Source organism: Protopterus annectens, chromosome 3.part1, assembly GCF_019279795.1.
Source record: "Protopterus annectens isolate FY-2018-M chromosome 3.part1, PAN1.0, whole genome shotgun sequence".
Classification (NCBI taxonomy): domain Eukaryota; kingdom Metazoa; phylum Chordata; order Ceratodontiformes; family Protopteridae; genus Protopterus; species Protopterus annectens.
This window is the reverse complement of record NC_056732.1, coordinates 441,630,175-441,655,868: the sequence shown is the minus strand read 5'-3', so window position 1 is coordinate 441,655,868 and position 25,694 is coordinate 441,630,175. Positions and strand designations below refer to the sequence as shown.

The following is a 25,694-nucleotide window of genomic DNA, read 5'->3' as shown; positions in this document are numbered from 1 at the left end:
TTATATATTATATAGTGCAACATAATATGAAGATAATAAAAATAATGAAAATTGTAAAAAGACATATGTATATGCACATATCTGCACAACATAAATAATCAAGTTGTATTCCATAAATAACACCTAAGAATGATTCAATGTTTATATGGTTTTGCTATTAAAAAGGGCTTTAGTGAAGGCCAGTTTCTGCTGAAACGTGGAGGCTGTACCTGCAGGAAATCTTTCACTGTTTGCATTGATTTAGCTTTTTCCTCCATTTTCTTTAGCACCTCCTCTGCCTTAACACCAAACAATACATCTTTTTGAAGAGGTGCATCTAATAATTTAGCTTTGACATGATCTGGTAAGGTTTGCTCTTAGAGCCAAGCATGCCTACGTATAACAGACCCCGTAACAGCAGCTCTACATGAGGCCTCTAAAGCATCAAAACCACACTGCAAGGTATGTTTACCCACTTGCTCTGCACCGTGCAACAAATCCTGCAACTCTTTTAAATCTGGTTGTTCTGGTTGTGTCATCTTGCTTTTCAGCTGAGATATCAAAAACTGTTGATACTTTAACATATGGAACTGACAGTTTAATGCCCTCATGGTTAAAGTGGCCGAGGTGTACACCTTTTTCCCCCACCTTTCTAAAGATCTGGATTCTCTCTCTGAAGGTAATGGGTTTTTAGCAGTAGAGGCCTTAATTCCCTTCGGACCCTGTGAAATAGTTTCTGGGTCAGCAGTATGGCTTTTATATAGGAACTGGTGAGAATCAGGAACCCGGTAATACCTGTCTGGTTTAACAGGAGCTGGAGGCAAAGAATCAGGATTAAGGCTGGCTTCTGTGTACACATCATTAAATATATCTAAAACAGGAGGGATAGCCAAAGGCCTATGCTGGGGGAGCAGAAGAAATTCCCTGAGCCTTTTCTTGGAATCTGAGTAATCTTGGCCCTCCCAGTGAAAGTGTTCCCTCAATGTATGCAGGGTTTCCCCAAAAGAGAAGTCCTCAGGGGGGGAGACCGAGGGAATAGACTCCTCTGCATCAGAGTTTTCGAATGGAGAATAGGCACAATCCTGGTCCTCAGATAGTTCTGAGGTAATAGAAGCTTGATCTGAGGAGGGGTAGTCTTCCTCTAATCTGGGCCTTTTGTCAGAGGGGGGGGTTGAGAACCCCTGATAAGAGTAATCAAATCCTCAGCCAATTTAAGCATCTGTTTTTTAGGCATGGTGCCTTGAGAGGGTGTCTGAGGAACCTGTTTTTTTGGTTTTCATGGCTGTTTTAGATTTAGTGAAGGCTTTAATAGAGAAGGAGGAAGGCCTGAAGACCCCTTGAGAAATGGCAGGCCTGTCTAAATTCTGAGTTTCCCCGCCAGGAGTGGCGTCAGTATCTGTAGTAGGAATGGGGGCCGAGGAGCCTGCGACCTCGGGTACTGAAGACACCGGTAATGCATTGTCATCGGTACTCAGGGGCTGCGTAGGCGCCTCGCTGAGTACTGGAGAACCGGTAGTTGGCCTTAGCGTGGTATCAGTAGGTGGTGCGGACCTCGTATGTCGGTCCTTATCTTTGCGTTTTTTGCTCAAAACTGGAGTTGGAGTATCCAACGACATAATATAATTACATTTTTTGCCAAAAAAGTGAAGGGCGAACTCCGTCCGACGCTTAATAGTGCGTTTGTTGAATCTAGCACAAAAACGGCAGGCCGAGACGTCGTGGTCTGGGCCTAAGCAAGGTATACAGTAAGAGTGGAAATCCTTATGCTGTATTTGCTTCCCACATGAAATGCAATTATTAACTTTGTCTGACATCGGTCTGAGGCAAGAAAAGTTTCCCCAACGGGGTACTTAGCTTTCAAGAAGACTTCGGCTGAAATACTTTCGTAAATCTCAGGAGCTGGCCGACCGGCGCTTGCGAACTGCTTCTGCTTTGGGCACCGCGCGGCAGGAAAGACTGGAGAAAATGGCGTCGGCTGCCTCTTTTATACCCCTGCCGCACTGACGTCAGGGAGGAAGTGACGACAACAGACGCCGGACCTAGACTTTGGAATTCAGCTGACCGAGGACCCGCCTGACAGCAGGATAACCCATCTGTTATGACTGCAGCTGTATGCACGATGAACATCTGCACATTTACAAAAATATATCTTTTTCACTTCAGTGAAAGTGTACAAAAAAAGAACTACACCATGAGAAATTAGCACAATTACAGATTTAAAACGTTTTGGAAACGCATACTACATTAACAAAAGAACTGGCTTCAGAAGAAAAATTATACTTCATATTGTCTAAAGTTAAACTAATTTCAATGTGACAAATTTTCCATCTAAACCTGCCCTGTTCAAATCTGGGATGTCATGAAAGATATTGTGAGAACCTATGCTACTGGACAACCGCATACAAAATATGGTTTCTACGAGATCTCATGACAGCATAGAAAATGTGCATGTGCAGGTAAAGTCAACTTATTTACCACTTTGATGCTCCAAATGGTACTGTTGAAAGGCTGTCTGGCTTTTAAAGTATCCAAACCATCAGAACTGCCTGGAGACCAGGAAAACAGGCTCATGGCATTAGAAGTACTGCAAGCCCCCTAAGATTTGTCAGTGAAAAAAAAAACAGTAATGGACAAAATGAACTTGAGCTCATAATAAAGTAAAAAAAATGAATAAAGCCATGCATTCGCAAATGAAAATGAAAACAGGTTTAAGCTAATCTGAGCAAAATTACATACACCGAATGCAGCTTAAAACAAACAGGAACACAAAACATTTGGCATACTAACACAAATTCCATGCATTCCAAAAAGTTCAGTTACTTTCATACAGCCAAACTAAAAGTTGACAACTAGACAAAAAATAAAGAAAACATTTGCTTTCGATGGATAGCATCCTAATAGCTTGAAAAGATCCCAGTAAAAAATAAGATACCAGTGTGCAATATGTCAGATAACCAACAGGGCTTTCTGAATAAAGTGAAAATCAAGCCTGTTCATCTCGTACCCAATTACAATGTTCTCAAAATTTTGAGTTAAGAAAGCCAACTCGACATTGCAGCTGGATAATGTCCTGAAACCCAAACACAATCAGATTCAGAAATCATAATGAGTGTTGGAAAAACTGGTGAACAGAAGTATAGTAGGTGTCAGCTACTGTCTCGTCTACGGGGGGGTGGGGGGGGGGGGCGCATCTGGTATACAACAAGCAGTGCTTGAAACGGACATGTGCAGATGTAAACATGCGTCATAGGGCTGGTGTTGCATGTCTTTGTTTTGGTGGCATACACAACACACCTGTAATCAGAAAGAAAAAACTCTCTAGCTGCAAAACAGCATGGTCATCAGGTACTTGCTAAATCTGGGGGATAATTAGTGCCTTCCCTAATCAGTCACTCAGGGTGCTGTGTGGGGTGGTAAGAAACAGGCCAGAACTCCCTTTATAGCCATCTGGATGAAAGCCCCTCCCAGTCAAGTGTTCAAAACCAATGCAATTCAGCTGATGGTTAGCAGGCACAAGAGTGAAAAAACCCAGAAAAAGAAACTTGCGCTCGAATGCGTTTGGGAGAGGGCAGGATCAGACACCAACCACATTGGCCCAGACATGGTATCCATGTACCAGGGTTATAGGGCATCTTTACCCTCAGAATATACAGTTCCCAATGCCTCCACTCAAACCAGGGGTTGACTTTGAAGCACACTAACCCACAGTTACAGCTAACTCCTCACTACCTCCTTCCTCTTTCGCATCCATCTCAGCTCGTACATATCTGTACTCTAACCATTTGCACTCCATCTATACCTTTTCCCGTCCTATGCTTACCACTCTGACCATCTCTGTTCCTCCTCCTCTAACAACCCCTAGACCTCACCCCTTGTAGCATACTTTTTGTCTTATGTCCTTGCATTATAAAGCTCATGTTATATTGTTCTGTGGTTGTAAACTATTGTTTTCTCTTATCTCTTGAAATATACACCGTCATCTCATCTCTGTCAGTTTATTGACCCTGAAACAGGACCTCAATGGATCAGTGCTCTATCCTGGTTAACAAGTTTAATAAAATAAACTGTAAATATAAAAGTTCACTAAGATGAGGTCAAGCTTCAGTTGCTCTTTTGGGGAAAGAACACCTCCTGTATGCAAACTTTAAAGGACCTTTAAAACATCCCATGCAATGGTGACTACTCACATCTGTTATATATTACTTAATGATCCTCTCAACAAGTGGTAGAATACCTGCAAATAATTCCAAGCAGTGTCTGTTCCAAAACCAAATATCAAAGTGGATAAAATAGCTAGAAATGCATTAATATAACAGCAGCCAGACATTCTGAACAGCTCTTTCAAAATAATACTTCCCCTAGAGTGGAAATCCAGAGTACAATACTTTGTAAAAATGTAGAATATCTATGTGGTCAAATCGAAAGTGTTTGCCATGAAATCATTCCTGAAACGTATTGCAGCCAGTCACATGCTCACTTCCTGTACTTGTGATAAAAACAGTTAACATGCCAAATCGTAATATCGATATCTACTTGAACAGGATACATCAGGCAACCAGAAGACTATACCAGATAGAGGCAAAGGAAACAATGAACCCTACAAACGAAATACAACAGATTATGCACATCCAGGCATGGCAAACTTTCTTCTGCTTTCTCTACCCTGAAAATGTAAAACACCAGTATATAAATTGACTGTATGATACCTAAGACACAACATGCAAGAGAAAATTAAGATTCAGTCAGAAAATTAGTAACTCAGGAAGACCTTCTGGAAACGGCATCCTAAAATCAAAAGTTATGTATTCACCATAATGTTAGATCTTTGTGATCCACGTCCATCCACTTCAATACTGGGGCTTGTTGAAGCAGGTGGATTTTATTTTAATGTCTACAGGGTTATTGCCAGCTGAAACTGCTCCCACAATGCACTATGTGTCTCTCTCTATTCAGATCAAGCCTGTCTGAGAATTATGTGCCCTGCCAGATATAAATTGCGGCAGGGGCAGCCACCTGGTGGTGTGAGCACTTGCTCAAGATGTTATAGTCATCACTGATGTGACACCCTGACCCCATATTAAAAATGGAAAAAAGGAGGTTGATGGCAATACAGATGCAGACATATGTACATACACATACATATGTGTACATATGTATGATTACTCAATATATGCCAACACCCCCTGGAGGTCTCACGGAAGGTCAACTAGTACTGACTCGCCAAGAGGGTGTTTGGATAAAGAAGGGGGAAGGTGGGTGGAATGCTGAAGTGGATAGAAGTGGATTACTCATATGGTAAGGTGCATAACTTTCAAATCGGGTCTATATTAGATCAGCGAATGCTTAAAAAAGCAAATACTGATTGTAAGCTTTCGCTTACATACGTTTGATCAATCTCGAACAGTCAGAACAGCAATTTTTTTCCTAGGGAAAAATAATTGCTGTTCCAAAACACATACACACAACACAAGCACACCAAACAAACAGCAATCCACACACATGCACCTAAAATCTGACACCTAACCCTACACTAAACTATACACACACCACTAACTATCCACTTACCTTAACCCAAACCCTAACCCTAAGGTCCGTCACTATCGCACACTCACCTCACCCACTCCCTAACCCTAACCGTCATGTCCACACAATCGTACACATACCTAACCCGCACCCTAACTCACCTAACCCACTCTAACACTCACATCCACACAATCGCACACTTACCTGAACCAGACCCGTAACTTTCCACCACAGCACTGAAAATACCGAAGCAACAGAAACGGACAACCAAATTCTTTCCCTAGGAAAAAATTTGGGTTTCTGTTGCTTCGATATTTTAAGCTTTCGCTTACATAAGTTCAATCAATTCGTGTTCGCTGATCTAATATAGATCCTTTCAAATCTTATATGATCTGGTCTGCCCACTTCAAATACTAAGACAGCATCTACAGCTGCTACTCCCAAAAGGCTCAAGACAGAATACCAGGGAGAATGGTGGCTTCAAAGGTTAACCTAGATCTACAGATCACATCTAGCTTACAGCGTCTTGCAAAAGTATTCAGTATGCCATTGCAGCACACGTCATCCACAGAGTAGTTCCTGAAACAGGCTACTGAAATTGAGACAGCTCTTGTGGAATGAGCTTTTAATGTGTCTGGCAAAAAATGTTATTTATTCTATTTGGCAACAAGGGTACACACTGATCCAAATGGACCTATTTCAGTCTCAGCCTGGACAAACAAAAATGACACTAAAGTAAATCAACAAGAAATATTAGGAACACAAGCAAAACTGTGTGTGTGAGGATAGTGCAGAGTAAAAACATGATAAAGCCATGGTACAAAATATATGAAGTAAAAGAAACACATAGATAAGAGTCAGGAGGGGAGCTGAAGCAGGTGTCACAAAGTGAAGGGAAAGATCACCTTTAGGGATAGTGTTTATATTATGGAAGGTAAGGAAAAAGGGTTACTATATACAATACTTACAATGGGGTAAAAGATTTAAACCAATTGGTGTACATAAATGAGAGGGGGGGAGAAAAAGGTTCCTGAAGGGGGAAGGTGGAGCAAGGATTACGTAATGTGGTCGGTAGGAAATTATTTGCATTTTGTCTCAGACTTGAGATGATCTTTAAGCTGTGCATGGAATGACGGGTAAGAAAGTAAGTATTTAAGATATTGAAGTGGGGGGAGAGTTTGGGTCCCAGGGTGGAATAAGTTTACTATTACTACAGTAACAAAAATAGAAAAAAAAAATTTAAAAAGCCACCTGGACAGAGTGACCTTGAGCATATTTTTGGCTACCCTGGCAAGAAGAGAACAGAAGAAAAATTGGTCTTTCTTCCTGAGATTACTGTTTCTGTGTAGAAAAAGTATTAGTTGTCTGTGTACTTCTGTGCAATGCAACTTGTACTTACCTTTACCAGAAAGTGATGAAAAAACACTAGGAGAATAAAGACTGAAATTATCTCAAACCATGAATACTAGGTTAGCTCTTCAACAGTTTCTATCTTTGTGAGGAATTAAATACGGGGATTTAAGAAGATAGGGCCTGAAGTTCAGAAACCATCCAGGCCGAGGTAAATGCCACAGAAAAATAAAGTTTTCCAAGACAAACTTTAAGGCAACTGGTTTTAAAGGAGAGAAAGTTAATTTTTCTAAATATAAAATTCAGGTCCCACAAAAGAACACGGTCAGTAAAAGGAGGCTTCAATAATAAGTCATCATGGAGAAAAGCTCAACACACTATCAGGGATACTAGAGAAGAACTAAGGTCCTGATGAAAGCCAGAAAACAGCTGCTAAGTGTACCTTCAAGATTAAGCAGCTGAATCTAGTATCAAAGATATCATTCCGACTAGGTTGTTAAATGGAGAATTTTGCCCATTTACCATTGTAAATCTTCCTAGTGGTGTGTTTTCTGATAAAGGATGTAAGTGAGGTTTGAGAAGAGGCCTCTCTTATCAGGTAAGGCCTTAAGAAGCAATAATAGGAGAAGCCCTACCTGTCAAACAAGAACAGGCTTGTGAAAATGACTCTGGCCCAAGACATCACGGCTTTCTGCAAAATTTCATGCTAAGCAGAAAAGATGCAAATGTGTACAGTAGTCCAGTGGGGGTGTTGATGGACTATAGCATCCCAGAGTGTCTATTCTTGAGGAGAGATTAAGGAAAGGAAGCATGAAAATTCTGAGTTGTCTACAATGTAAGCATACCACAGCAAGGCTCTCCCCAATGGCAGAAGACTATATGCACTGTTTGCGTCTTAGCTAGTTTGTTCTAGAATATGCACTAATGTTAGAAAGCAATGAGTGTTCAATGCCCATCCCACAGTCTAACGGTCTGTCAACACAGGGGTTAGGACTTCACTCCCCTCTGTTTATGTACAGCACCACTTACATGCTGTCTCAGTGGAAGACAACTACCCCCTGGTGGAGTAGGTCCAGAAGAGACTGCAACAAAAACACTTAACTACCCTCATACCCAGAATATTCATATGCAGTGTGGATTCTTGTTACGACCACATCCCTTGGTCTATCATCTCTAAGTAATGCCTCCCTAACTCCACAGCCAGCCCAACCATGGTAACCATAACAAGAGGAAGAGTGAAGGGACAGTTCTGCAACAGACTGTTCTACTGTAGCCATCACAAGACATGCTAGTAGCAAGCACACTTAGGAAATACATCATTTTGTAAGAGGATCTTATGTTTGGGGCCAATGAATGCTTAAGATCCACTGCAGAAGTCTCAGACAAACCACTGCACAGGGAAATAAATGAATGGCTGCTGTCAAAAGTCTCAGTATCTTGGGTATGGGACTAAAGAATTGGAACTTCTGCCTATAAGGACTGAATTCTCTTCCTGGTGTGAGGCAGACTATTTTGGTTACTGTGTACTGATGGGCAGCCTATGAAAACGTGCGTCTGGGACGGTTTCAATTGGGCCTTCGCAGTGTTAACCAAAATTCCAAATGACAGAAGCAACAGCAATAAGTCCCTTGCCCAAGTCAATGACCCCCTGGTGGAGGCAGCTAGAATCCAGTCATCCAAGTATGTAAACACTGACTCTGTGTGCCCTCATGTAATCTGCTACTACTGTCATGCATGAGGTGAACACTTGAGGGCTGTTGTGAGACTAAACTGAAGTGCTTCTTAAACTGGTACTGACTGGCTCACATGCTGAAGTGCAGAAACCTCAAATGGCCTAGCAAGTTTTAAGAGCATACAAGCATCATGAAGATCCAAAAAGCACATCAAGTTAATGTCCAGTAAACACAGAATAAGCACCTTTACTATGACCATCTAGAATTTTTTCTGGACATACTGGTTTAGACCGTTAAGTCTAAAACAGTACTGAGGCCCTTTGTCTTCCACAAATCCAAAAATCAAAACAAGCATAGATCCTTTCTAGTTTGGTGGTGCCTCTTTTAATATGTTCATAATCTCTAGTTTGGAGTTTGGGTGCCTCTTTATGATGGGCTGGGATATCAGGAAGGGAAAGAGAAGGCTGCCTGGGGGAAAAGAAAAGGGAATGTTGTAACCTCTGGACATTACTTCCCTTAGCCATCTGCCCTGCATGATGAACTGTTATGCTTTCAGACGGGGGATGCTCACCCCCAAATGTCTCCACAGACTGACAATAGGGCAAGTTTTCAGGCATTCTGAAGCAAGCTCTGAGGGGGAGGGATAAAGAATCCCTGTTTTTTCAGACCAGTTCTACCTCTAAGGTAGCATCTATTAAGAAAATTAATTTGATCACAGGAATTTCTACCTGAAAGTTGCTTGAATGGCGTCTGCTGGGCTTTTTTTTAACCACAAGCTATTTTCACTTTGATTTCTTGAGAAGGTCCTCAGAGGACTGGAGAATCTGACACCCACAGCTGCAATCATTTTATCTTTGTGCTTGTTCTTGAACAGCTTACCCTTCACGTGTGGTCAAAAACAAGGAGGAGCCAGTGTACAACATAAAACGGCACCAAATATTTTCCACAAAACTGCAGTTCCTAAATTAGATGCGACAATGCATGGCTATACCAGCCCTGCTGCTTTTGTTGCTCCATGAACTGCATTAGGTACAAGTCTCAAGGGGTGTCAAGAAACACTAGCCATCACTACCAAAAGTGATTCCAGCTCACAACAAAGATCACTGTAAGGAACATTTTTAACATGTCTAGATTTTGTTTTGCTATGCCATTCTAATGATAAATGCTCTAGACATAAATGCACTTACCAGAACCATCTATAACCTGAGAATCCTCATATGGGTGATGGTTTGTAGGGCTCACCTCAGTGGACTCTCTTGGTGGCAAATGCCACCAAGAAGGAGTCAGCTAATACAGCCTTACTCTGAGCCTATCTTTGAGGGGGGATGGAGGATTTTTATGTAGTCTCCGAGGAAAAAGCTCTGTGACTTCGGAATCCCAGTATTCCTTGCAAACTACAATGCAATTATGTGGTCAATGGGAAGGACCATCCAGGAAGTAGGTGCGGGAGAAATGAAAATTCTTCAGTAATATTTTTCCTCACGGAGGCTGACTCCACTGGTCATGAACCTCTCAGCCAAATTAAAGATAATACCTCCCAAACTTGGAGTCATCAGGAGGAGAGTAACAGAAAGTGCTCTCTTCATCCAATTTGATGTCCAGGATGAAGAACTCAGCTGGAAAGTATATGCTTACACTTACATCTCCTCTTTCCAGGAGCACTCATGGGAGACTCATCCAACTGTTTAGGAAAGGAATCTTCACCAAACACCATGGGGCACTGGTGGCTGTCTGCTCCCCCTGTTCATCTGGAATAAGGATGAAAGATCAAAGACACTGGACAGAGGGGTGTCCTGAGATGGAGAGGACACTGATGCAGCCTCTCTGGGATCTCCTTTGGCTGTCTGTTGAGACATAAGACATCACGGATGTCAGTCCCCTAGCAAGCACAAATGCGTAAGAGTTCGGTACCTACTTGCAGGCTCTGAGTCTTAGCATTGATGTCAAGGAAAGCAAGGGCATGGAGGGCTCTAAGGTTGATGATGCTGATAACAAGAATGGCATCAAGGGAAACGGAGATGGGTCAGTGACAACCATCATCATCAATGACCTGCGGCATAGTGAATGTCAGCACTGAAAGGCCTGGTACAAGGGCCAACAATAGTGATGGAAGCATCATGCCCAAAGGAAGTATTCCCATCAATGCTAGCACTGACGGCTAGTGGAAAAGAAGCTAAATCAGTCACTCCTGGTACTGAGACAGTGTACAGGGACAAAGCCACACATGGAGCTAGGAGGAAGACTTTTCCAGCTGCTTTTCTAACAGAGAATGAATTGAAGACACCCATCTTGATTGGAGACTTAAAGACCTTCAATCAACCTGTTCCAGTCCAGGTGTAAGGGACTTCAGAGCAACCTAACCCACATGACTGATATGGAGGAAGGCTTTGACTCTAGACAGACATAATTCCTATTCTAAGGAGCTGCTGCTCAGTCTTTGTATCAGGGAACAGAAGCACACAAACCTTTTTTTTTTAAGCAAGAAACATCTTTATTAAATTATAACATATGACATAGGCAATTATATACATCACTTATAAATTATCCACAGTCATTATCAGTCAAACATTACATAGCTCATTCAAATCCTGCCTTCTTTTAAACCTTGTTCCTCCTATGCATGTATTGTTCCCACACAATTCCCACTTTTTTCCTATGCAGTTTGCTTCTTCTCTTTTCTAAAGATCCCAATATTTAGCTTATCTCTGTTACTATATTCACTATGGCTGGTAAAGTTGGTTTAGACTGATTTCCATTTTCTATTAGTTGCTTTTTTGGCAGCCACCATAATTAGACTCAGCAAGGCCTTACTATTGTGTAGGCAATTCTGATTTTTTATCATAGCTTAAAAAAAATAATTTCCTTAGTTATACCAATTTGCTCACCCAGTATCTCTGACAGAGCAGTCTGCAGGGGATCCTTAAAGTCTGCCAACTCATTACACTCCCAGATAACGTTCCCAGTTACCTCTTCCTTTCCCAACACACCTTCAACATATAGGTACAGAAACCTTTTGATCTGGAAAGTTACATTGGTTGATGACCATTCAACAGCTGCACTCAGTCCCTGTACCGTCCTAGCTGGGGAAAAGTACAGTTGTGTACACTTACCATAAATGTAAATGTTTGAGTGTATTCACTGTTACAGTCATTACATTTGCGTAATCCTGCTGGCAGGTTGCCCTCAGTCGGCCTTAATTCCATCCTGGGTCCTGCGTTGGCCGCTGTCGCCCCTTTCCTGACGTCAGGAGTATTAAAGAAGCAGCCAAAGCCATTTTCTCTAGTTTTTCTTGCCTCAGATGTCAGGTGACCCTAAAAGGGTTGCCAAAACATATATGTTTAATTACATGCACCAGTATATACTTTACCTTCATCTACAAGGAAATACACCACAAGGTTGTATAAATCAGAGAAGGAAAGATAGGTTCCATCAGAAGAAAAGGGGGATGGTGGGTGGGTAACCTGGATTGCAACAGTGAATACACTCGAACATCTACATTTACGGTAAGTGTACACAACTGTACTATGTTCATGTTTCACTGTTGCAGTCATTACATTTGGGTAGAGTCCCAAAGCTAAGGTTGGGAGGTTGGAGCTAAACAGCATTAGCAGCGGCTATGAGGCCCTGCAAGAACTGCAGTGGAAAAGCCTGCCCTGGATTTAGAGTAGAATGGCAGATGATAGTGCTTTGTAAAGGTGGGCACTGAACTCCAAGTAGCAGCCTCTAAAATGTCCTTGGTAGGTACTCTGAATAACAACCAGAACTGAGAAAAACACACTTTATAATAGCAAAGCTTTCGGATAAAATCCTTCCTCAATACTAATACAAACAAATCTAAAAACCAAACGGTTTAAATACAGGTCACTGAAGTCACATGACCAGCAGTCCAAAAATTATGTGACCACAAGTATATAAAACAAATCATTAAAATTAGAAAAATTAGAAAAAACATAACATTATCGCAACCTAGTATGTTGCAATTTAACAAGAACAGGTTTCAAGGTAATCATATTATTTAAACCTGGAAAATGGTCAGAGTTCAACCTAAGAATCCATTCATACTCTTTTAATTCAAGTAAATTACCACTATCACCACCTCTGGCAGGAGGCCGTATTACATCAATAACTCTAAAGGAGAATCTATGTTCAATACCTGAATCAACTATGTGCTTATACAAGGCATTACTGTCAATGGCCCTTCTAATCTCCGATTTGTGTTCAATGATGCGTTCTTTTAGCTTTCTAGTGGTCTTACCCACATAGAATGCAGTACATTTCACGCAATTAGCTAAGTACACCACATTAGATGTAACACAAGTGGTAGAAAAATTAAACTGATAAACTTTACCACTAACAGGATGTTTGAACTTATCACTGCAACCAACCACAATATCAGAACAGCAGGAACAATTCAAACAGCCATACGTGCCGGGCTTAGTGATAAAAGTCCTCTCTACAGGCCTGAAAAAAATCTTTGTAACATAACATATTCTTCAAGGACTTCATATTTCTATATGAGAAAAAAGGCCTGTCACCAAGAATGTCTTTAATCTCACTAGAGGCCACTAGTACAACCCAATTCCTCTGTATTATTTGTTTTACAAAACAAGTCAAGGTATTATAACTAGTAAGATATCTAGTGCATACTTTTGAACATTCTAGGTTAACAGAACCAACATCATCCCAAAGAAAAATCGGCTTCAATATTGTCTTCCTATTAACTAAAACTTTATTTTTTAAATCTAAAACTAGTTTAGAATCATAACCACTATCCAGAAACTCTTTGGACATCTCATCCAACTGTAAATTAAATGTAGCATCATCAGTATTTAATCTACTAAAACTCTATTAAACTGTGAAGTAACAATCTCCTTAAAGACATGTGGGGCATGCATGCTGGAATATAATTAATGTATCTATCAGAGTTTATCTCCTTTTTGTGAATACTGGTATGGATAGAACCCTCACGTAGTTGTATCTTAACATCCAAGAAATTAATCTCACTATCAGAGGCATCCATCTTAAATTTCAAGAAACTGGTGGTTGCATTTAAATAATGAACAAATTCATTCAACTGTGAAAGGGAACCTTTCCAAACCATAAAACAATCATCAACGAAACGTTGATAAAAACATATATTACTTACAAAAGAATTATCCAAATTATAAATATAAGCTTTCTCCCATTGGTATAACACCAAGTTGGCATAAGTGTTAGCCACAGAAGTACCCATGGCTACACCAGTGAGTTGCAAATATAAGCATTCATCAAACAGAAAAATATTGTTCCTCAAAACTACATCTAGAAGAGAACAAATATTCTCAACAGGTCTATTCACAAGAGAAGACTGGGAGATCAAAAATTGTCTGACAGACTCAATACCAAAATCATGCGGTATTACAGTAAAAAGGGATGCTATATCAAGCGTTACAAACAAATACTCACTTTGTCGACAGGAACCACCAATACCATTAAACCAAACACGCAATTTACAAAGGAAATCAGATGCATCTCTTAGCACAGAAGTGCATTTAGGTAAATATAGTTGAAATTGTGTTTGCAAATATATAGATATAGGTTCGGTGAACCACCCCCCTCCCGATACAATTGGTCTCATGGAGGGGTTGGGTCGCCGACTTGTGTATCTTAGGCAGCCCATAGAGACAAGGAATAATTGGACAAGAAACAGTAAAAAAATGAAATAAATCCAGAGTAATATCACCACTAATTTGCAAATCATAGATCACCATATTGACATAAATAATACATCTTTTAACATCTATTGATGTAATACGTTTAAAAGCCTCAACATCATTCAGTAGAACAGAAACTAAAGATATATACTTAGGCCGATCCATAAGGACTACAGCCTCACCTTTATCGGCTTGTTTAATCACTAAATCTTTGCTCGCCTGTAAACTTTTGAGCGCTTGATACTCATCAAATGTTAAATTAAAGCAAGAAAATCTCAGAATATTGCAGTCAGAATACAACATTCTTAATTCCCTCTCACACAAATCATGAAATGCTGTAACCACAGGCATACTAGAAGGTATAAAGGTACTATGCCGTTTACATGAAACTCCATTAACGACAGAGTTACCAAACAAAACCTTTAAATTTACATTTCTAATGAAAATCTTAAGGTCTGTAAGCGCAGTCACTAGATCACCCTTCGCTGTAGGAATAAAATTAAGCCCTTTATGTAGTACTGAACAATGAGCAGAGTTCAAGTTAAAGTTTGAGAATGCCTTTAGTCATTTGCGACTTACTTTGCCCTGCCCTAAAGGGCTCTCATTCTTACGTTTGCCTGGGATAACTGTTTGTCCCATAAACGGTTTCCTTCTTGGAGAGGAACGCTCAGTTACAGCCTCTGGCTGTTCTAGATGAAAGTGTTTGCCAGAGAAATTAAATGCAAGTTGCTGTGCCTTGGTAGGTACTCCCCTGAGAAAAGCTGCTGAAGTGGTAATGCCCTTAGGTACTGGCTTGCCATGGTGTACATAACAGGAACGAATGCAGTGGCCTATCCACTTTGAAATAGTCTGCTTTGAAATAGCCTTTCCTTGTGATCCTGCAGCATATGTCACTAGTAATTGCTCTGTCTTTCTGAAAAAGTACAGTTTTGTACCTACCATAAATGTAGATGTTCGAGTGTTCACACTGCTGCAGTCATTACACTTGGGTTATCCTGCAGTCAGGCAGTCCCGCAGTTGGCCAGAGTTCCGGCGTTGGTTGCTGTCACTTCTTCCCTGACGTCATTGCGCCAGGGGTATATAAGATGCATCAGACACCATTTTCTTCAGTTTTTATTGCCCCAGATGTCAGGTGCCCCCAATAGGTAGGCAATACATACTGCTAATGAAAAATATACATACAAAATAAAAATAATACCTTCAGTTACAAGCAAATACACCACAAAGGTTGTATAGGATAGAAAGGTATAGATAAGTCCAGCTAGTTCAGAGGGGATGGAGAGAGGGTAACCTAGACTGCAGCAGTGTGAACACTCGGACATCTACATTTATGGTAGGTACAAAACTGTACTATGTTCATAGTGTTACACTGCTGCAGTCATTACACTTGGGTAGAATCCCAAAGCTAAGGTTGGGTGGCTGGTCTATAAAGAGTTAGGATTGGCTATGAGGCCCTGCAGAACTGCAGTGGCAAATCCTGCTCTGGATTTAGAGTAAAGAGGCAGGTGGTAGTGCTTAGTAAAGGTGTGCACTGAACTCCAAGTTGCAGCCTCCAAAATTTCCTTGGTAGGTACTCCTCTGAGAAAGGCTGTTGGAAGTGGCTGTTGCCCTGGTGGAATGTGGCCTAATGGTATTTGGGACTGATTTTCCATGCTGTGTGTAGCAGTAACAAATACAGTGTCCTATCCATTTGGATATAGTCTGCTTTGAGACAGCCTTGCCCTGTGATCCTGCAGCATATGCTACAAACAGTTGCTCAGTTTTCCTGAAAGCTTTTGTTTTGTCCAAGTAGAAGCATAGCTGCCTGTGTATGTCCAAAGAATGCAGAAGTTTCTTTCCTTTATTCTGGGGGTTTGGATAAAAAGTTGGCAAATGGATGGTTTGATTAAGAGCAACACTAGATATCACCTTTGGCATAAAGGTAGGGTTTTTCCTTAAAGAAACCCTGTCCTGATGAAAAATTATAAAAGGTTCCATTGCCATTAATGCCTGTAGCTCTGAGACTCTTCATGCTGAAGTTACTGCCAGGAGCAGAGCTGTTTTCCATGATAAAAATTTTAGATCGGCTGTATTGTCTGGCTCAGAAGGTGGTAGGGTCAGTTTTTCCAAAACGAAATTGAGGTCCCAAGTTGGTGCTTTCTGGGGCAGTCTTATGTTTTTAGCCCCTCTGAGGTACTGCTTTAGCAAAGGATGAGAGAATAAAGGAGGATCCGTGTTGTAATGTGCTGAAATGGCAGAGGCGTGGATCTTAATTGATGAGAAGGATAGGCCTCTGTCCAGCATCTCAGTTAAGTATTGTAAAATCTGAGGAATGTTTGGAACAAGAGGGTCAAGGTTTTGAGCCTGGTTCCAGGTGCAGAATCCTTTCCATTTTTCTAAGTAAGCTTTCCTGGTGCTCGGCCTCCTGGCCTCCAAAATGACATCCATAACAGCTTTAGAGAGAGGTGTTGCCTGTTTGACTAATGCATCTGCCATGCAGTCAGGTTTAGGGTTTTGAGCTAACCGTGCAGGATCTGAATGTTTAGAAGGTGTGGGATTTGAGGCAAAATCCACGGTGGGCCTTGAGCCAAGTTCCTAAAGATAGGGTACCAGTGCTGGCGTGGCCAGTCTGGAGCAATCAGGATCATCTGTGGTTTTTCTTGTCTGGCTTTTAGGAGTACCTTTGAAAGGAGAGGCAGTGGCGGGAAGGCATAAACTTTTAGGTTTTTCCAGCTGAACAAAAGAGCATCCACTTTCCATGCTTGTTTGTGATAAATCCTTGTGCAGAATTTTTGTAGTTGGCAATTCAGTGGGGAGGCAAAAAGATCTATGTCTGGGCATCCCCATTTTTGCGTTACCATGCTGAAGATTTGTGGATTCAATTTCCATTCGTGAGGGTCCATGATATTTCTGCTTAGATCGTCTGCCAGAGTATTTTTCTTTCCTGGCAGGAATTGTGCTTGCAGGTGAACTTGATACGTTAGAGCTGTGTTCCACAAGGTCATGGCTTGCCTGCATAGGGGATAAGAATGAGTGCACCCTTGCTTGTTTATGTACCACATTACTGTGGTGTTGTCTGTCTTTAGTAATAATTGTCCTGGATGCAGAAGGTCCTTGAAAGCTGTTAGGGCATTTTGAACAGCCAACATCTCTTTTTGATTGATGTGAAGATTCATTTGGTCTGTGGTCCACTTGCCCTAAATGCATTTTCCTGCCATGTGTGCTCCCCAGAAGTAATCCGAAGCATCTGTTGTTAGAATTTGCCTGGCTGTGGGTTGGGTAAAAGGCTGACCCTTATTTAGGTGACATGCCTGTGCCCACCATCGAAACTCCTGTTATAGGCAGGGAATCATTGGTATTACTGCTTCTAAACTGAGAGTGTTGAGTCCAAACACTTTTTAGGTACCATTGTAATTTCCTCATATGCAGTATGGCATATGGTATTAGTAGTATGCAGGATGCCATGAATCCCAGGGCCTGCAGAATTTTTCTTGCAGGGAGATGGGACTTTTTTGCCAGTAATTGAAAATATTGAGTTAGTTGAACTTGTTTGTCTGGCGTGAGGTAAGCCATCTGGGCCGTTGTATTTAAGCTGGCACCCAGGAATATAATCTGTTGCGAGAGCACTAGTTTTGACTTCTTTTCGTTTACTGTGTACCCTAGAGAAATTAGCAACCTTTTTACAAACGCCAGATGCTGTAGAAGAATGTCCTTTGTCTCTGCTTGAATGAGGCAGTCATCCAGGTATGGATATATTTGAATTCCTTTTTGTCTGTAAAATGCAATTACTGGTGCCAGGCACTTTGTAAAGACCCTGGGCGCAGTAGATAAGCCAAAGGGCAGTGCAGGGAATTGGTAGTGCATTGTACCAGCTTTGAATCTGAGGTATCTTCTGCAATTCTGTCTGATAGGGACATGCAGGTATGCCTCTGAGGTCCAGAGTAACAAGCCAAGCCTTCTTGCCCAGCATGGGTAGAAGCTGCTGTAATGTCAACATTTTGAATTTTGGAATATCCAGGTAAATATTCAGAATTGAAAGGTCTAGTATGGGCCTCCAGGCCTTGTCCTTTCTGGGGACAAGAAAGAGTCGAGTAAAATCCTTGTCCTTGTTCCTGTTGTGGTACTTTTTGAATAGCTCTCATGTCCATAAGGGCTGAAATTTGTTTTTGTGCCTCTGCCCATTGATTTTGTGGCAGGTATGGCATTCCTTTTAGCCTTGGTAAAGTATGAAAGTGGAACCTGTAACCTTGAGACACAATATTCAGAACCCATCTGTCTTGGGTGATTGTTTGCCAGTTTTGAGAAAAAAGTGCTAGTTTTCCCCCTAAGGGGGCTTTCAAAAGGGACGTGCTTGGCATACGAAGGGGAAAGTCATTGTGACTGTTTCCTGTAAGGTTGAGACTTGTCCTCACCTCCTTTTGGGGTTGAGGTGCCCCACTGTCATTGTCTGTCTGAGCCTTGGGGCTGAGAGCTGCCTCTTGGGTGTCTGTATCTGCCTCTTTGTGGTCTGTCTGACACTGGAAAGGACCAATTTTTAGAAGGCCAATTTCTGCTGAATCGAGGTGGCTGTACCTGTAAGAAATCCTTGACTGTTTGCATAGATTTTGCCTTATCCTCCATTTTCTTTAATACCTCTTCTGCCTTAACACCAAACAAGATATCATGCTGTAAAGGAGCATCCAATAATTTTGCCTTAACATGATCAGGTAAACCTTGTTCTTTTAACCACGCATGCCTTCGAATCACGGAACCTGTAACTGCGGCTCTACAAGAAGCCTCTAATGAATCAAAACCACATTGCAGAGTACGTTTTCCCACTTGTTCAACTGCATGCAATAAATCCTGCATTTCTTTACAATCAGGAGCTTCTGAGCTTGCAAGCATTTTCTGTTTTAACTGAGCCATTAAATATTGTTGGTACTTAAACATGTGAAACTGGCAATTTAAAGCTCTTACTGCTAAAGTTGCAGAAGTGTATACCTTCTTCCCCCATCTATCCAAAGCTCTGGATCTCTGTCAGAGGGTACTGGATTTTTTGCAATGGAAGCCTTAACCCCTTTTGGACCCTGGGAAATAGTTTCTGGATCCGCAGAAGGGTTTTTATAAAGAAACTTGTGAGAGACAGGGACTCTATAATACCTATATGGCTTGGCTTGAGCAGGGTACAAAGAATCAGGAGATAAGCTAGATTCAGAGAACACATCATCCACAATGTCTAGCACAGGCGGAATAGCCAGGGGCCTGTGCGGAGGCAATAAAAGGAAATCACTGAGCCTTTTCTTGGATTTTGAGTAATCCTGACTTTCCCAATGGAAATGCTCCCTCATGGTATGCTAAGTTTCCCCAAAAGAATAATCCTCAGGAGGAGAGGCTGAAGGGATAGATTCTTCAGCATCAGAGTCCTCATAGGGGGGTAAAGAGTATCCCTGGTCTGAAGAGGAATCAGAGGAAATGGAAACCTGGTCAGAGGAATCATAGTCTGTATCCTGCCTAGGCCTTTTATCAGGAGGGGGATGGGAACCCCTGATTAGAGTAATGAGGTCTTCGGCCATTTTAAGCATCTGTTTATTAGGCATGGAGGACTGTCCAGGAGAATGTTGTACTTGTTTCTTTGTCTTTAATGGAGTTTTAGACTTGGTTGTTGTTTTGATGGTAAGCTGTGAAGGTCTGAAAACACCCTCAGAAGCCAATGCCTGCTCAGCGGCTCCGGACCCATCTGAGAAGTTAATTTTCGTAGACCCAATACCTTGAGTTTCCAGAGGCCTAGTGATCTCCACGTGGGAGTCGGAGGTGGCCTGTGGCTCTAAGGTAGCGGGTGTCAGGGGCTGCGAAAGCGCCTCACTGAGAACCGGCGACTGGCCTAGAGGAGGCTTCATCGTCAGTTTTGGACCTCGGATGCCTATCCTTATCTTTGTCTTTGCGTTTTTTGTGTATTCCGGTCGTCGGTTGTTCCAACGGCATGGTATAATTGAACCTTCGGCCAAAATAATGGCGTGCAAAATCAGACGTTTAACAGTGCGCTTGTTAAATCTAGCACAAAACCGACAACTAGTGACGTTGTGGTCTGGGCGTAGGCATGGAATACAGTAAGAATGAAAATCCTTGAGGTATTTGCTTCCCACAAGAAATGCAATTATTAACTTTTACTGACATCAGTCTGAGGCAAGAAAAAGTTTCCCCAACGAGGTACTTAGCTTTATTGAAGACTTCGGTTCTGAAATTCGAATTCGAAAATCTCAGGAGTCAGCCGACCGGCACTTGCGAACTGCTTTTGCTTCGGGTACCATGCGGCAAGAAAGACTGAAGAAAATGGCATCGGCTGCATATTATATACCCCTGGCACACCGACGTCAGGGAAGAAGCGACAGCAACAGACGCCGGACCAAGACTTTGGAACTCTGGCCGACTGCAGGACCGCCTGATGGCAGGATAACCCAAGTGTAATGACTGCAGCAGTGAAACAATGAACATTCATAGTTTCCAGGCTGTGGCAATGTTGAGTCCAAACACTTTTTAGGTACCACTGAAGTTTCCTCATATGCAGTCTTGCATATGGAATTAGTAGGATGCAGGATGCCATGAAGCCCAAAGCCTGCAGAATTTTTCTTGCAGATAAAATAATTGACTTCAACAATTGGCTAAGCTTATGGTGTCATTCAAAGGGGATCCAGTATCGGTCTGCCTGGGATGACATGATTGAGAGACCACGATGCTTTGCCAGAGATGGTCTGCACCTGTCGCCCCTGGGATTCAGGTTACTGGCTAAGGCTCTTGCCACCCCTATAGTGCCTTTTTTAGGCAAACTTCAAAGGACAAAACCACCACCGTAACAGGTACAAGCATGCAAAATCTGAAGGTAATGCTACTCAATGCTAGAAGTCTAAACCTCAAAATGCACTCTCTCGAGGCACTCTTAAAAATGGAGAACATCGATATCTGTGCAGTAACTGAGACCTGGTTCAAGGCGCCAGAGAGCACCCCTGCAATACCAGGCTACAACTCTTACCACACTTTTCGGCCACCAAACCAGGACCGAAACACTAAAGGTGGAGGAGTGTCAATATTCACCAAGGATATTCACACCACCAGGCTAGTTGGCCAGCACAATGTGTCTGAAATTCTCCAAGTGCAACTAACACTAGGTAAGACTGCAATCCAAATTGTAGCTTGCTACAGATCCCCCACCATACCCCAAGATTCTCACTACACCTTTTAAAACATACTGGAAAATATTAAGATAGAACCAAACACCCTAATACTGGGTGATTTTAACTACCCTGCCATTAACTGGGAAAACTACTCATGTCCCAACACCTTTGCAACGGTTCTTGGAATTCATAAATTCCAACGCCCTGGATCAACTAATCCATAGTCCCACCAGGGCTCCAATATCCTAGACCTGGTCATTACCAACATGGCAAATCAATGCTCCATACCTATGGTCACCCCTCGTTAGTCAGGTCTGACCATAAGCTAATCACCCTTAACATCCACATCCCACCCCAACCCCCAGTAAAGAAACCACCATAAAAACTTCTCCAAAGCCAACTTCATGCTACTCAAGTCAGAAGTGACAAACTTCATGACACCCATGCAGACGGAACTGAAAGTTCAACTGCTGAATCCTACACTAAGGCACTGTAATGAGCACATCCACTCATGCATGAATCGTGCCATCCCAAATAGAACCAAAATGCTCTCATCCAAAAAAAGGAAGCCAATCTGGTGGTCCCCTGCCATAAACAAACTTTACAACAAAAGGAAGAAACTTTTGCAGAAAAGAGGAAAATCCCAGGATGCAAAAACTCCTTACTAGCCTCAGTAAGAAACTGAGATGCCTCATAAAATCCTCCAAAGCTAGTTATGAAAATAAAATTGCCAAAGATTCCAAAGACAACCACAAAGCATTCTATAACTATGTCAAGAATCTAAATGTCCATGCTCAGATCTGCTCTGAGCTAAAACAGAATGGCAATAAATATACTGATCCAAAGGATATTGCCAATATCCTGGCAGATCGATTCAGTGCCACCTTCACCTTCCTCTCACCCCCTAAATGGCCCATCTCAATACTGGAAGATTGCCAAATTCCAGTAATAACGGCCACACAGGTACAAAACGCACTCTCTAAAGCCAAGAATACAGCATCCATGGGACCAGATGACATCCCGGGCTGTGTACTACATGAACTACAATATGAACTGGCACCTCACCTAAGTGTCATGTTTAATCATAGCCTCACCTCAGGTTTCGACCCACTGAGTGGCAGAGCTACAGTTATCCCAATCCACAAGGGGATCCACCTTGGATCCCGGAAACTACCGTCCCATCAGTCTGACAAGCCTCATCTGCAAGGCCATGGAGCGTATTATCATGGAACTTATAAACAAAGACATTGGCAACCTTCAAACACTGGACCCCACCCAGTTTGGGTTTGTGAAGGGCTGATCTTGTCTCCTGAACCTGATTGACTTCTTTGAATCAGTCTCCAGAGCCATGCACAAAGGTAAGGTGGTCCACACAGCCTATCTAGACCTTGCCAAGGCCTTTGACACCATCCCTCACTCTGGAATCATAGATAAACTTACTAAGTTGGGTATTAATCCCTATGTCACCCAATGGGTTGCTAAATGGCTTACTGATAGAACCCACACTGTAAAAGTAGCCAACTCCAAATCCAGCTCCAGACAAGTGACAAGTGGAGTACCTCAGGGTTCAGTCCTGGGGCCGCTCTTGTTTGGCATCTACTTCTCTGAAGTACAGGTCAACACTAAGGGACTCTGGCTAACAAAGTTTGCAGATGACTGCAAACTGGGAGCCATTATTGAATCCCCAAATGATGTGGATACTCTACAAAAGGGCCTTACAGAAACAGATGCTTGGTGCCAGAGCCATGGGCTCAAGCTCAATGCCAAGAAATGTATTGTTATCCCCTTTGGGAAAAAACATGTATCCATGAATTACCATATAGGTGGCAGTACACTAAACACAGAAAGTGTGATAAGAGACTGAGGGACACAGGTGTTCAGTGGTCTCACCTTCGATAATCACATCGCCACAACAGTCAGGAAATCCTTCTATGTGGCACACCTCATCACGAAGGGCTTTTCATCCAGAAAAAAGGAGGTCATTGTCCCACTGTACTCATCCCTCAATAGACCCATTATAGAATACAACGCCCCATTTGCTATGTACCTCTCAAGACATCTGCAACAACTGGAAAGGCCTCAGAAATACCTCACTAAAACAATCACAGGCCTAAAGCAGATGCCCTAAGTTAAAAAACTCCAGCTATACTCTGTCGCATATCGTCTACTCAGAGGCGATCTCTGCTTAACATACAAGGCCATGTCAAACCCAGAGCTGTTGGACATGCTACACTTAAAGAAATCCCAATCCCTCAGAGCTACACGCTCCAGGGATCTAAACCTTGTCATCACAATAAACAAAACATGCTGGAGGGATAGGTTCCCGACCCAGAGACTCCCCAGACTCTGGAATAGATTGCCCATACATGTCAAGCAGAGTGCCTCTTTGGACCTCTTCAAGAGGAACCTTGACGATTGGATGGGAGAAAGGAAATTCACCCCAGGGATCACGTCAGTCGCCCTGCTAGACAGGGGTCCAGGAAAGTAAATAATGTGGGAAGAAATAGCCAGGGAATTGTTATGGCTAGGCTTGTATAGGCCCTAGGGCTGATAGCCTAGTACCAACCTATCAACCTATGAACCTATGAACCTATAACTGGGCCTTTGTTGCCAACATTTTGAAATAGGTAGTCAGTTGCCTTAGTTTGGCGTGAGATTAGCCATCTGGACAGTTGTATTTAAGCTTGCACCCAAGAATATTATCTCTTGAGAGGGTACTAGTTTTGATTTCTTTTCGTTGACTGTGTACCCTAGATATGTTACAAGTCTTTTCACAAATGCCAGATGCTGTAGAAGAATGTCCTTGCTCTCTGCTTGAATTAGACAGTCGTCCAAGTAAGGATATATTTGTATTCCCCTTTGTCTGCAGAATGCAATTACTGGTGCCAGGCACTTTGTAAAGACCCTGGGCGCAGTAGATAAGCCAAAGGGCAGTGCAGAGAATTGGTAATGCATTGAGCCAGACTTGAATCTGAGGTATCTTCGGCATATTTGTCTGATTGGGACATGCAGGTATGCCTCTTTTAGGTCTAAAGTCACAAGCCAAGCGTTCTTGCCCAGCATGGGCAGAAGCTGCTGCAAAGTCAACATCTTGAATTTTGGTATATCCAGGAATGTGTTCAAAATAGATAGGTCCAGTATTGGCCACCAGGCCTTGTCCTTTATGGGTACCAAGAAAGTGCAGTTTTGTACCTACCATAAATGTAGATGTTCGAGTGCTCGTACAGCTGCAGTCATAACAGATGGGTTATCCTGCCGTCAGGCGGGTCCTCGGTCTGCCGAATTCCAAAGTCTAGGTCCGGCGTCGGTTGTTGTCGCTTCCTCCCTGACGTCAGTGCGGCAGGGATATAAAAAAGGCAGCCGACGCCATTTTCTTCAGTTTGTCTTGCCCCAGATGTCAGGTGCCCCCAGAAGGAAGGCAAACATAATGTTATGCAAAAATGCAATGTTGATAAATCAACAACAGTAGTTGCAAGCAAATACACCATAAGAGAGTACCCCAAAAGGTTATATGAAAAGGGTTTGTCATAAGGCCTGTCCTAAGAGGAGTTGGACTGCAGCTGTATGAGCACTCGAACATCTACATTTATGGTAGGTACAAAACTGTACTATGTTCATCGTGCATACAGCTGCAGTCATAACAGATGGGTAGAATCCCAAAGCTAAGTAAGGGTGGTAGGCACTAAGTGGAACTAGAAGGGGCTAGAATGCCCTGCAGGACTGCTGTGGCAAAGCCCGCTCTAGATTTAGAGTATAGTGGGAGGTGACAGTGCTTGGAGAAAGTGTGCACTGAACTCCAGGTGGCTGCTTCCAAAATATCCTTGGTAGGAACCCCCCTGAGGAAGGCTGCAGAGATAGCTGTGGCTCTGGTGGAGTGGGATCTGATGCATGCAGGCACAGTTTTTCCATGAAATGAGTAACAAAAGCGTATGCAGTGGGCTATCCATTTTGAAATTGTCTGTTTGCAAATAGCCTTTCCTTGAGCACCTGCAGCATAGGACACAAAGAGTTGCTCAGATTTCCTGAATGGCTTTGTCCTGTCCAAATAATAACGAAGTTGTCTGTGAATGTCCAAGGAATGTAGTAGTCTTTCCCCTTTGTTTTGTGGATTAGGATAAAAGGTAGGTAAGTGGATAGTCTGATTCAAAGCTACACTGGATACTACCTTTGGCATAAAGGTAGGGTTGGTTTGTAAGGAAACTCTGTCCTGATGGAAAATGATGAATGGTTGCACAGCCATGAGGGCCTGTAGCTCCGAAACCCTGCGAGCTGAGGTGATAGCCAGAAGAAAGTCTGTTTTCCATGACAAGTACTGTAACTCTGATGAAGAAGCTGGCTCGCAGGGAGGA

The 25,694-nt window shown here is 42.4% G+C and overlaps 1 protein-coding gene across 1 annotated transcript in view; it reads right to left on the bottom strand.

Moving 5' to 3' along the window:
* The window catches only part of KMT2C (lysine methyltransferase 2C), a gene marked incomplete in the record, with an annotated part of 4,117,755 nt that overhangs the window by 2,841,461 nt on the left and 1,250,600 nt on the right, over positions 1-25,694 (bottom strand). The window contains 1 exon segment of the mRNA XM_044066891.1: positions 2,455-2,574. Within this exon segment, the coding sequence (XP_043922826.1) occupies positions 2,455-2,574 (120 nt within the window).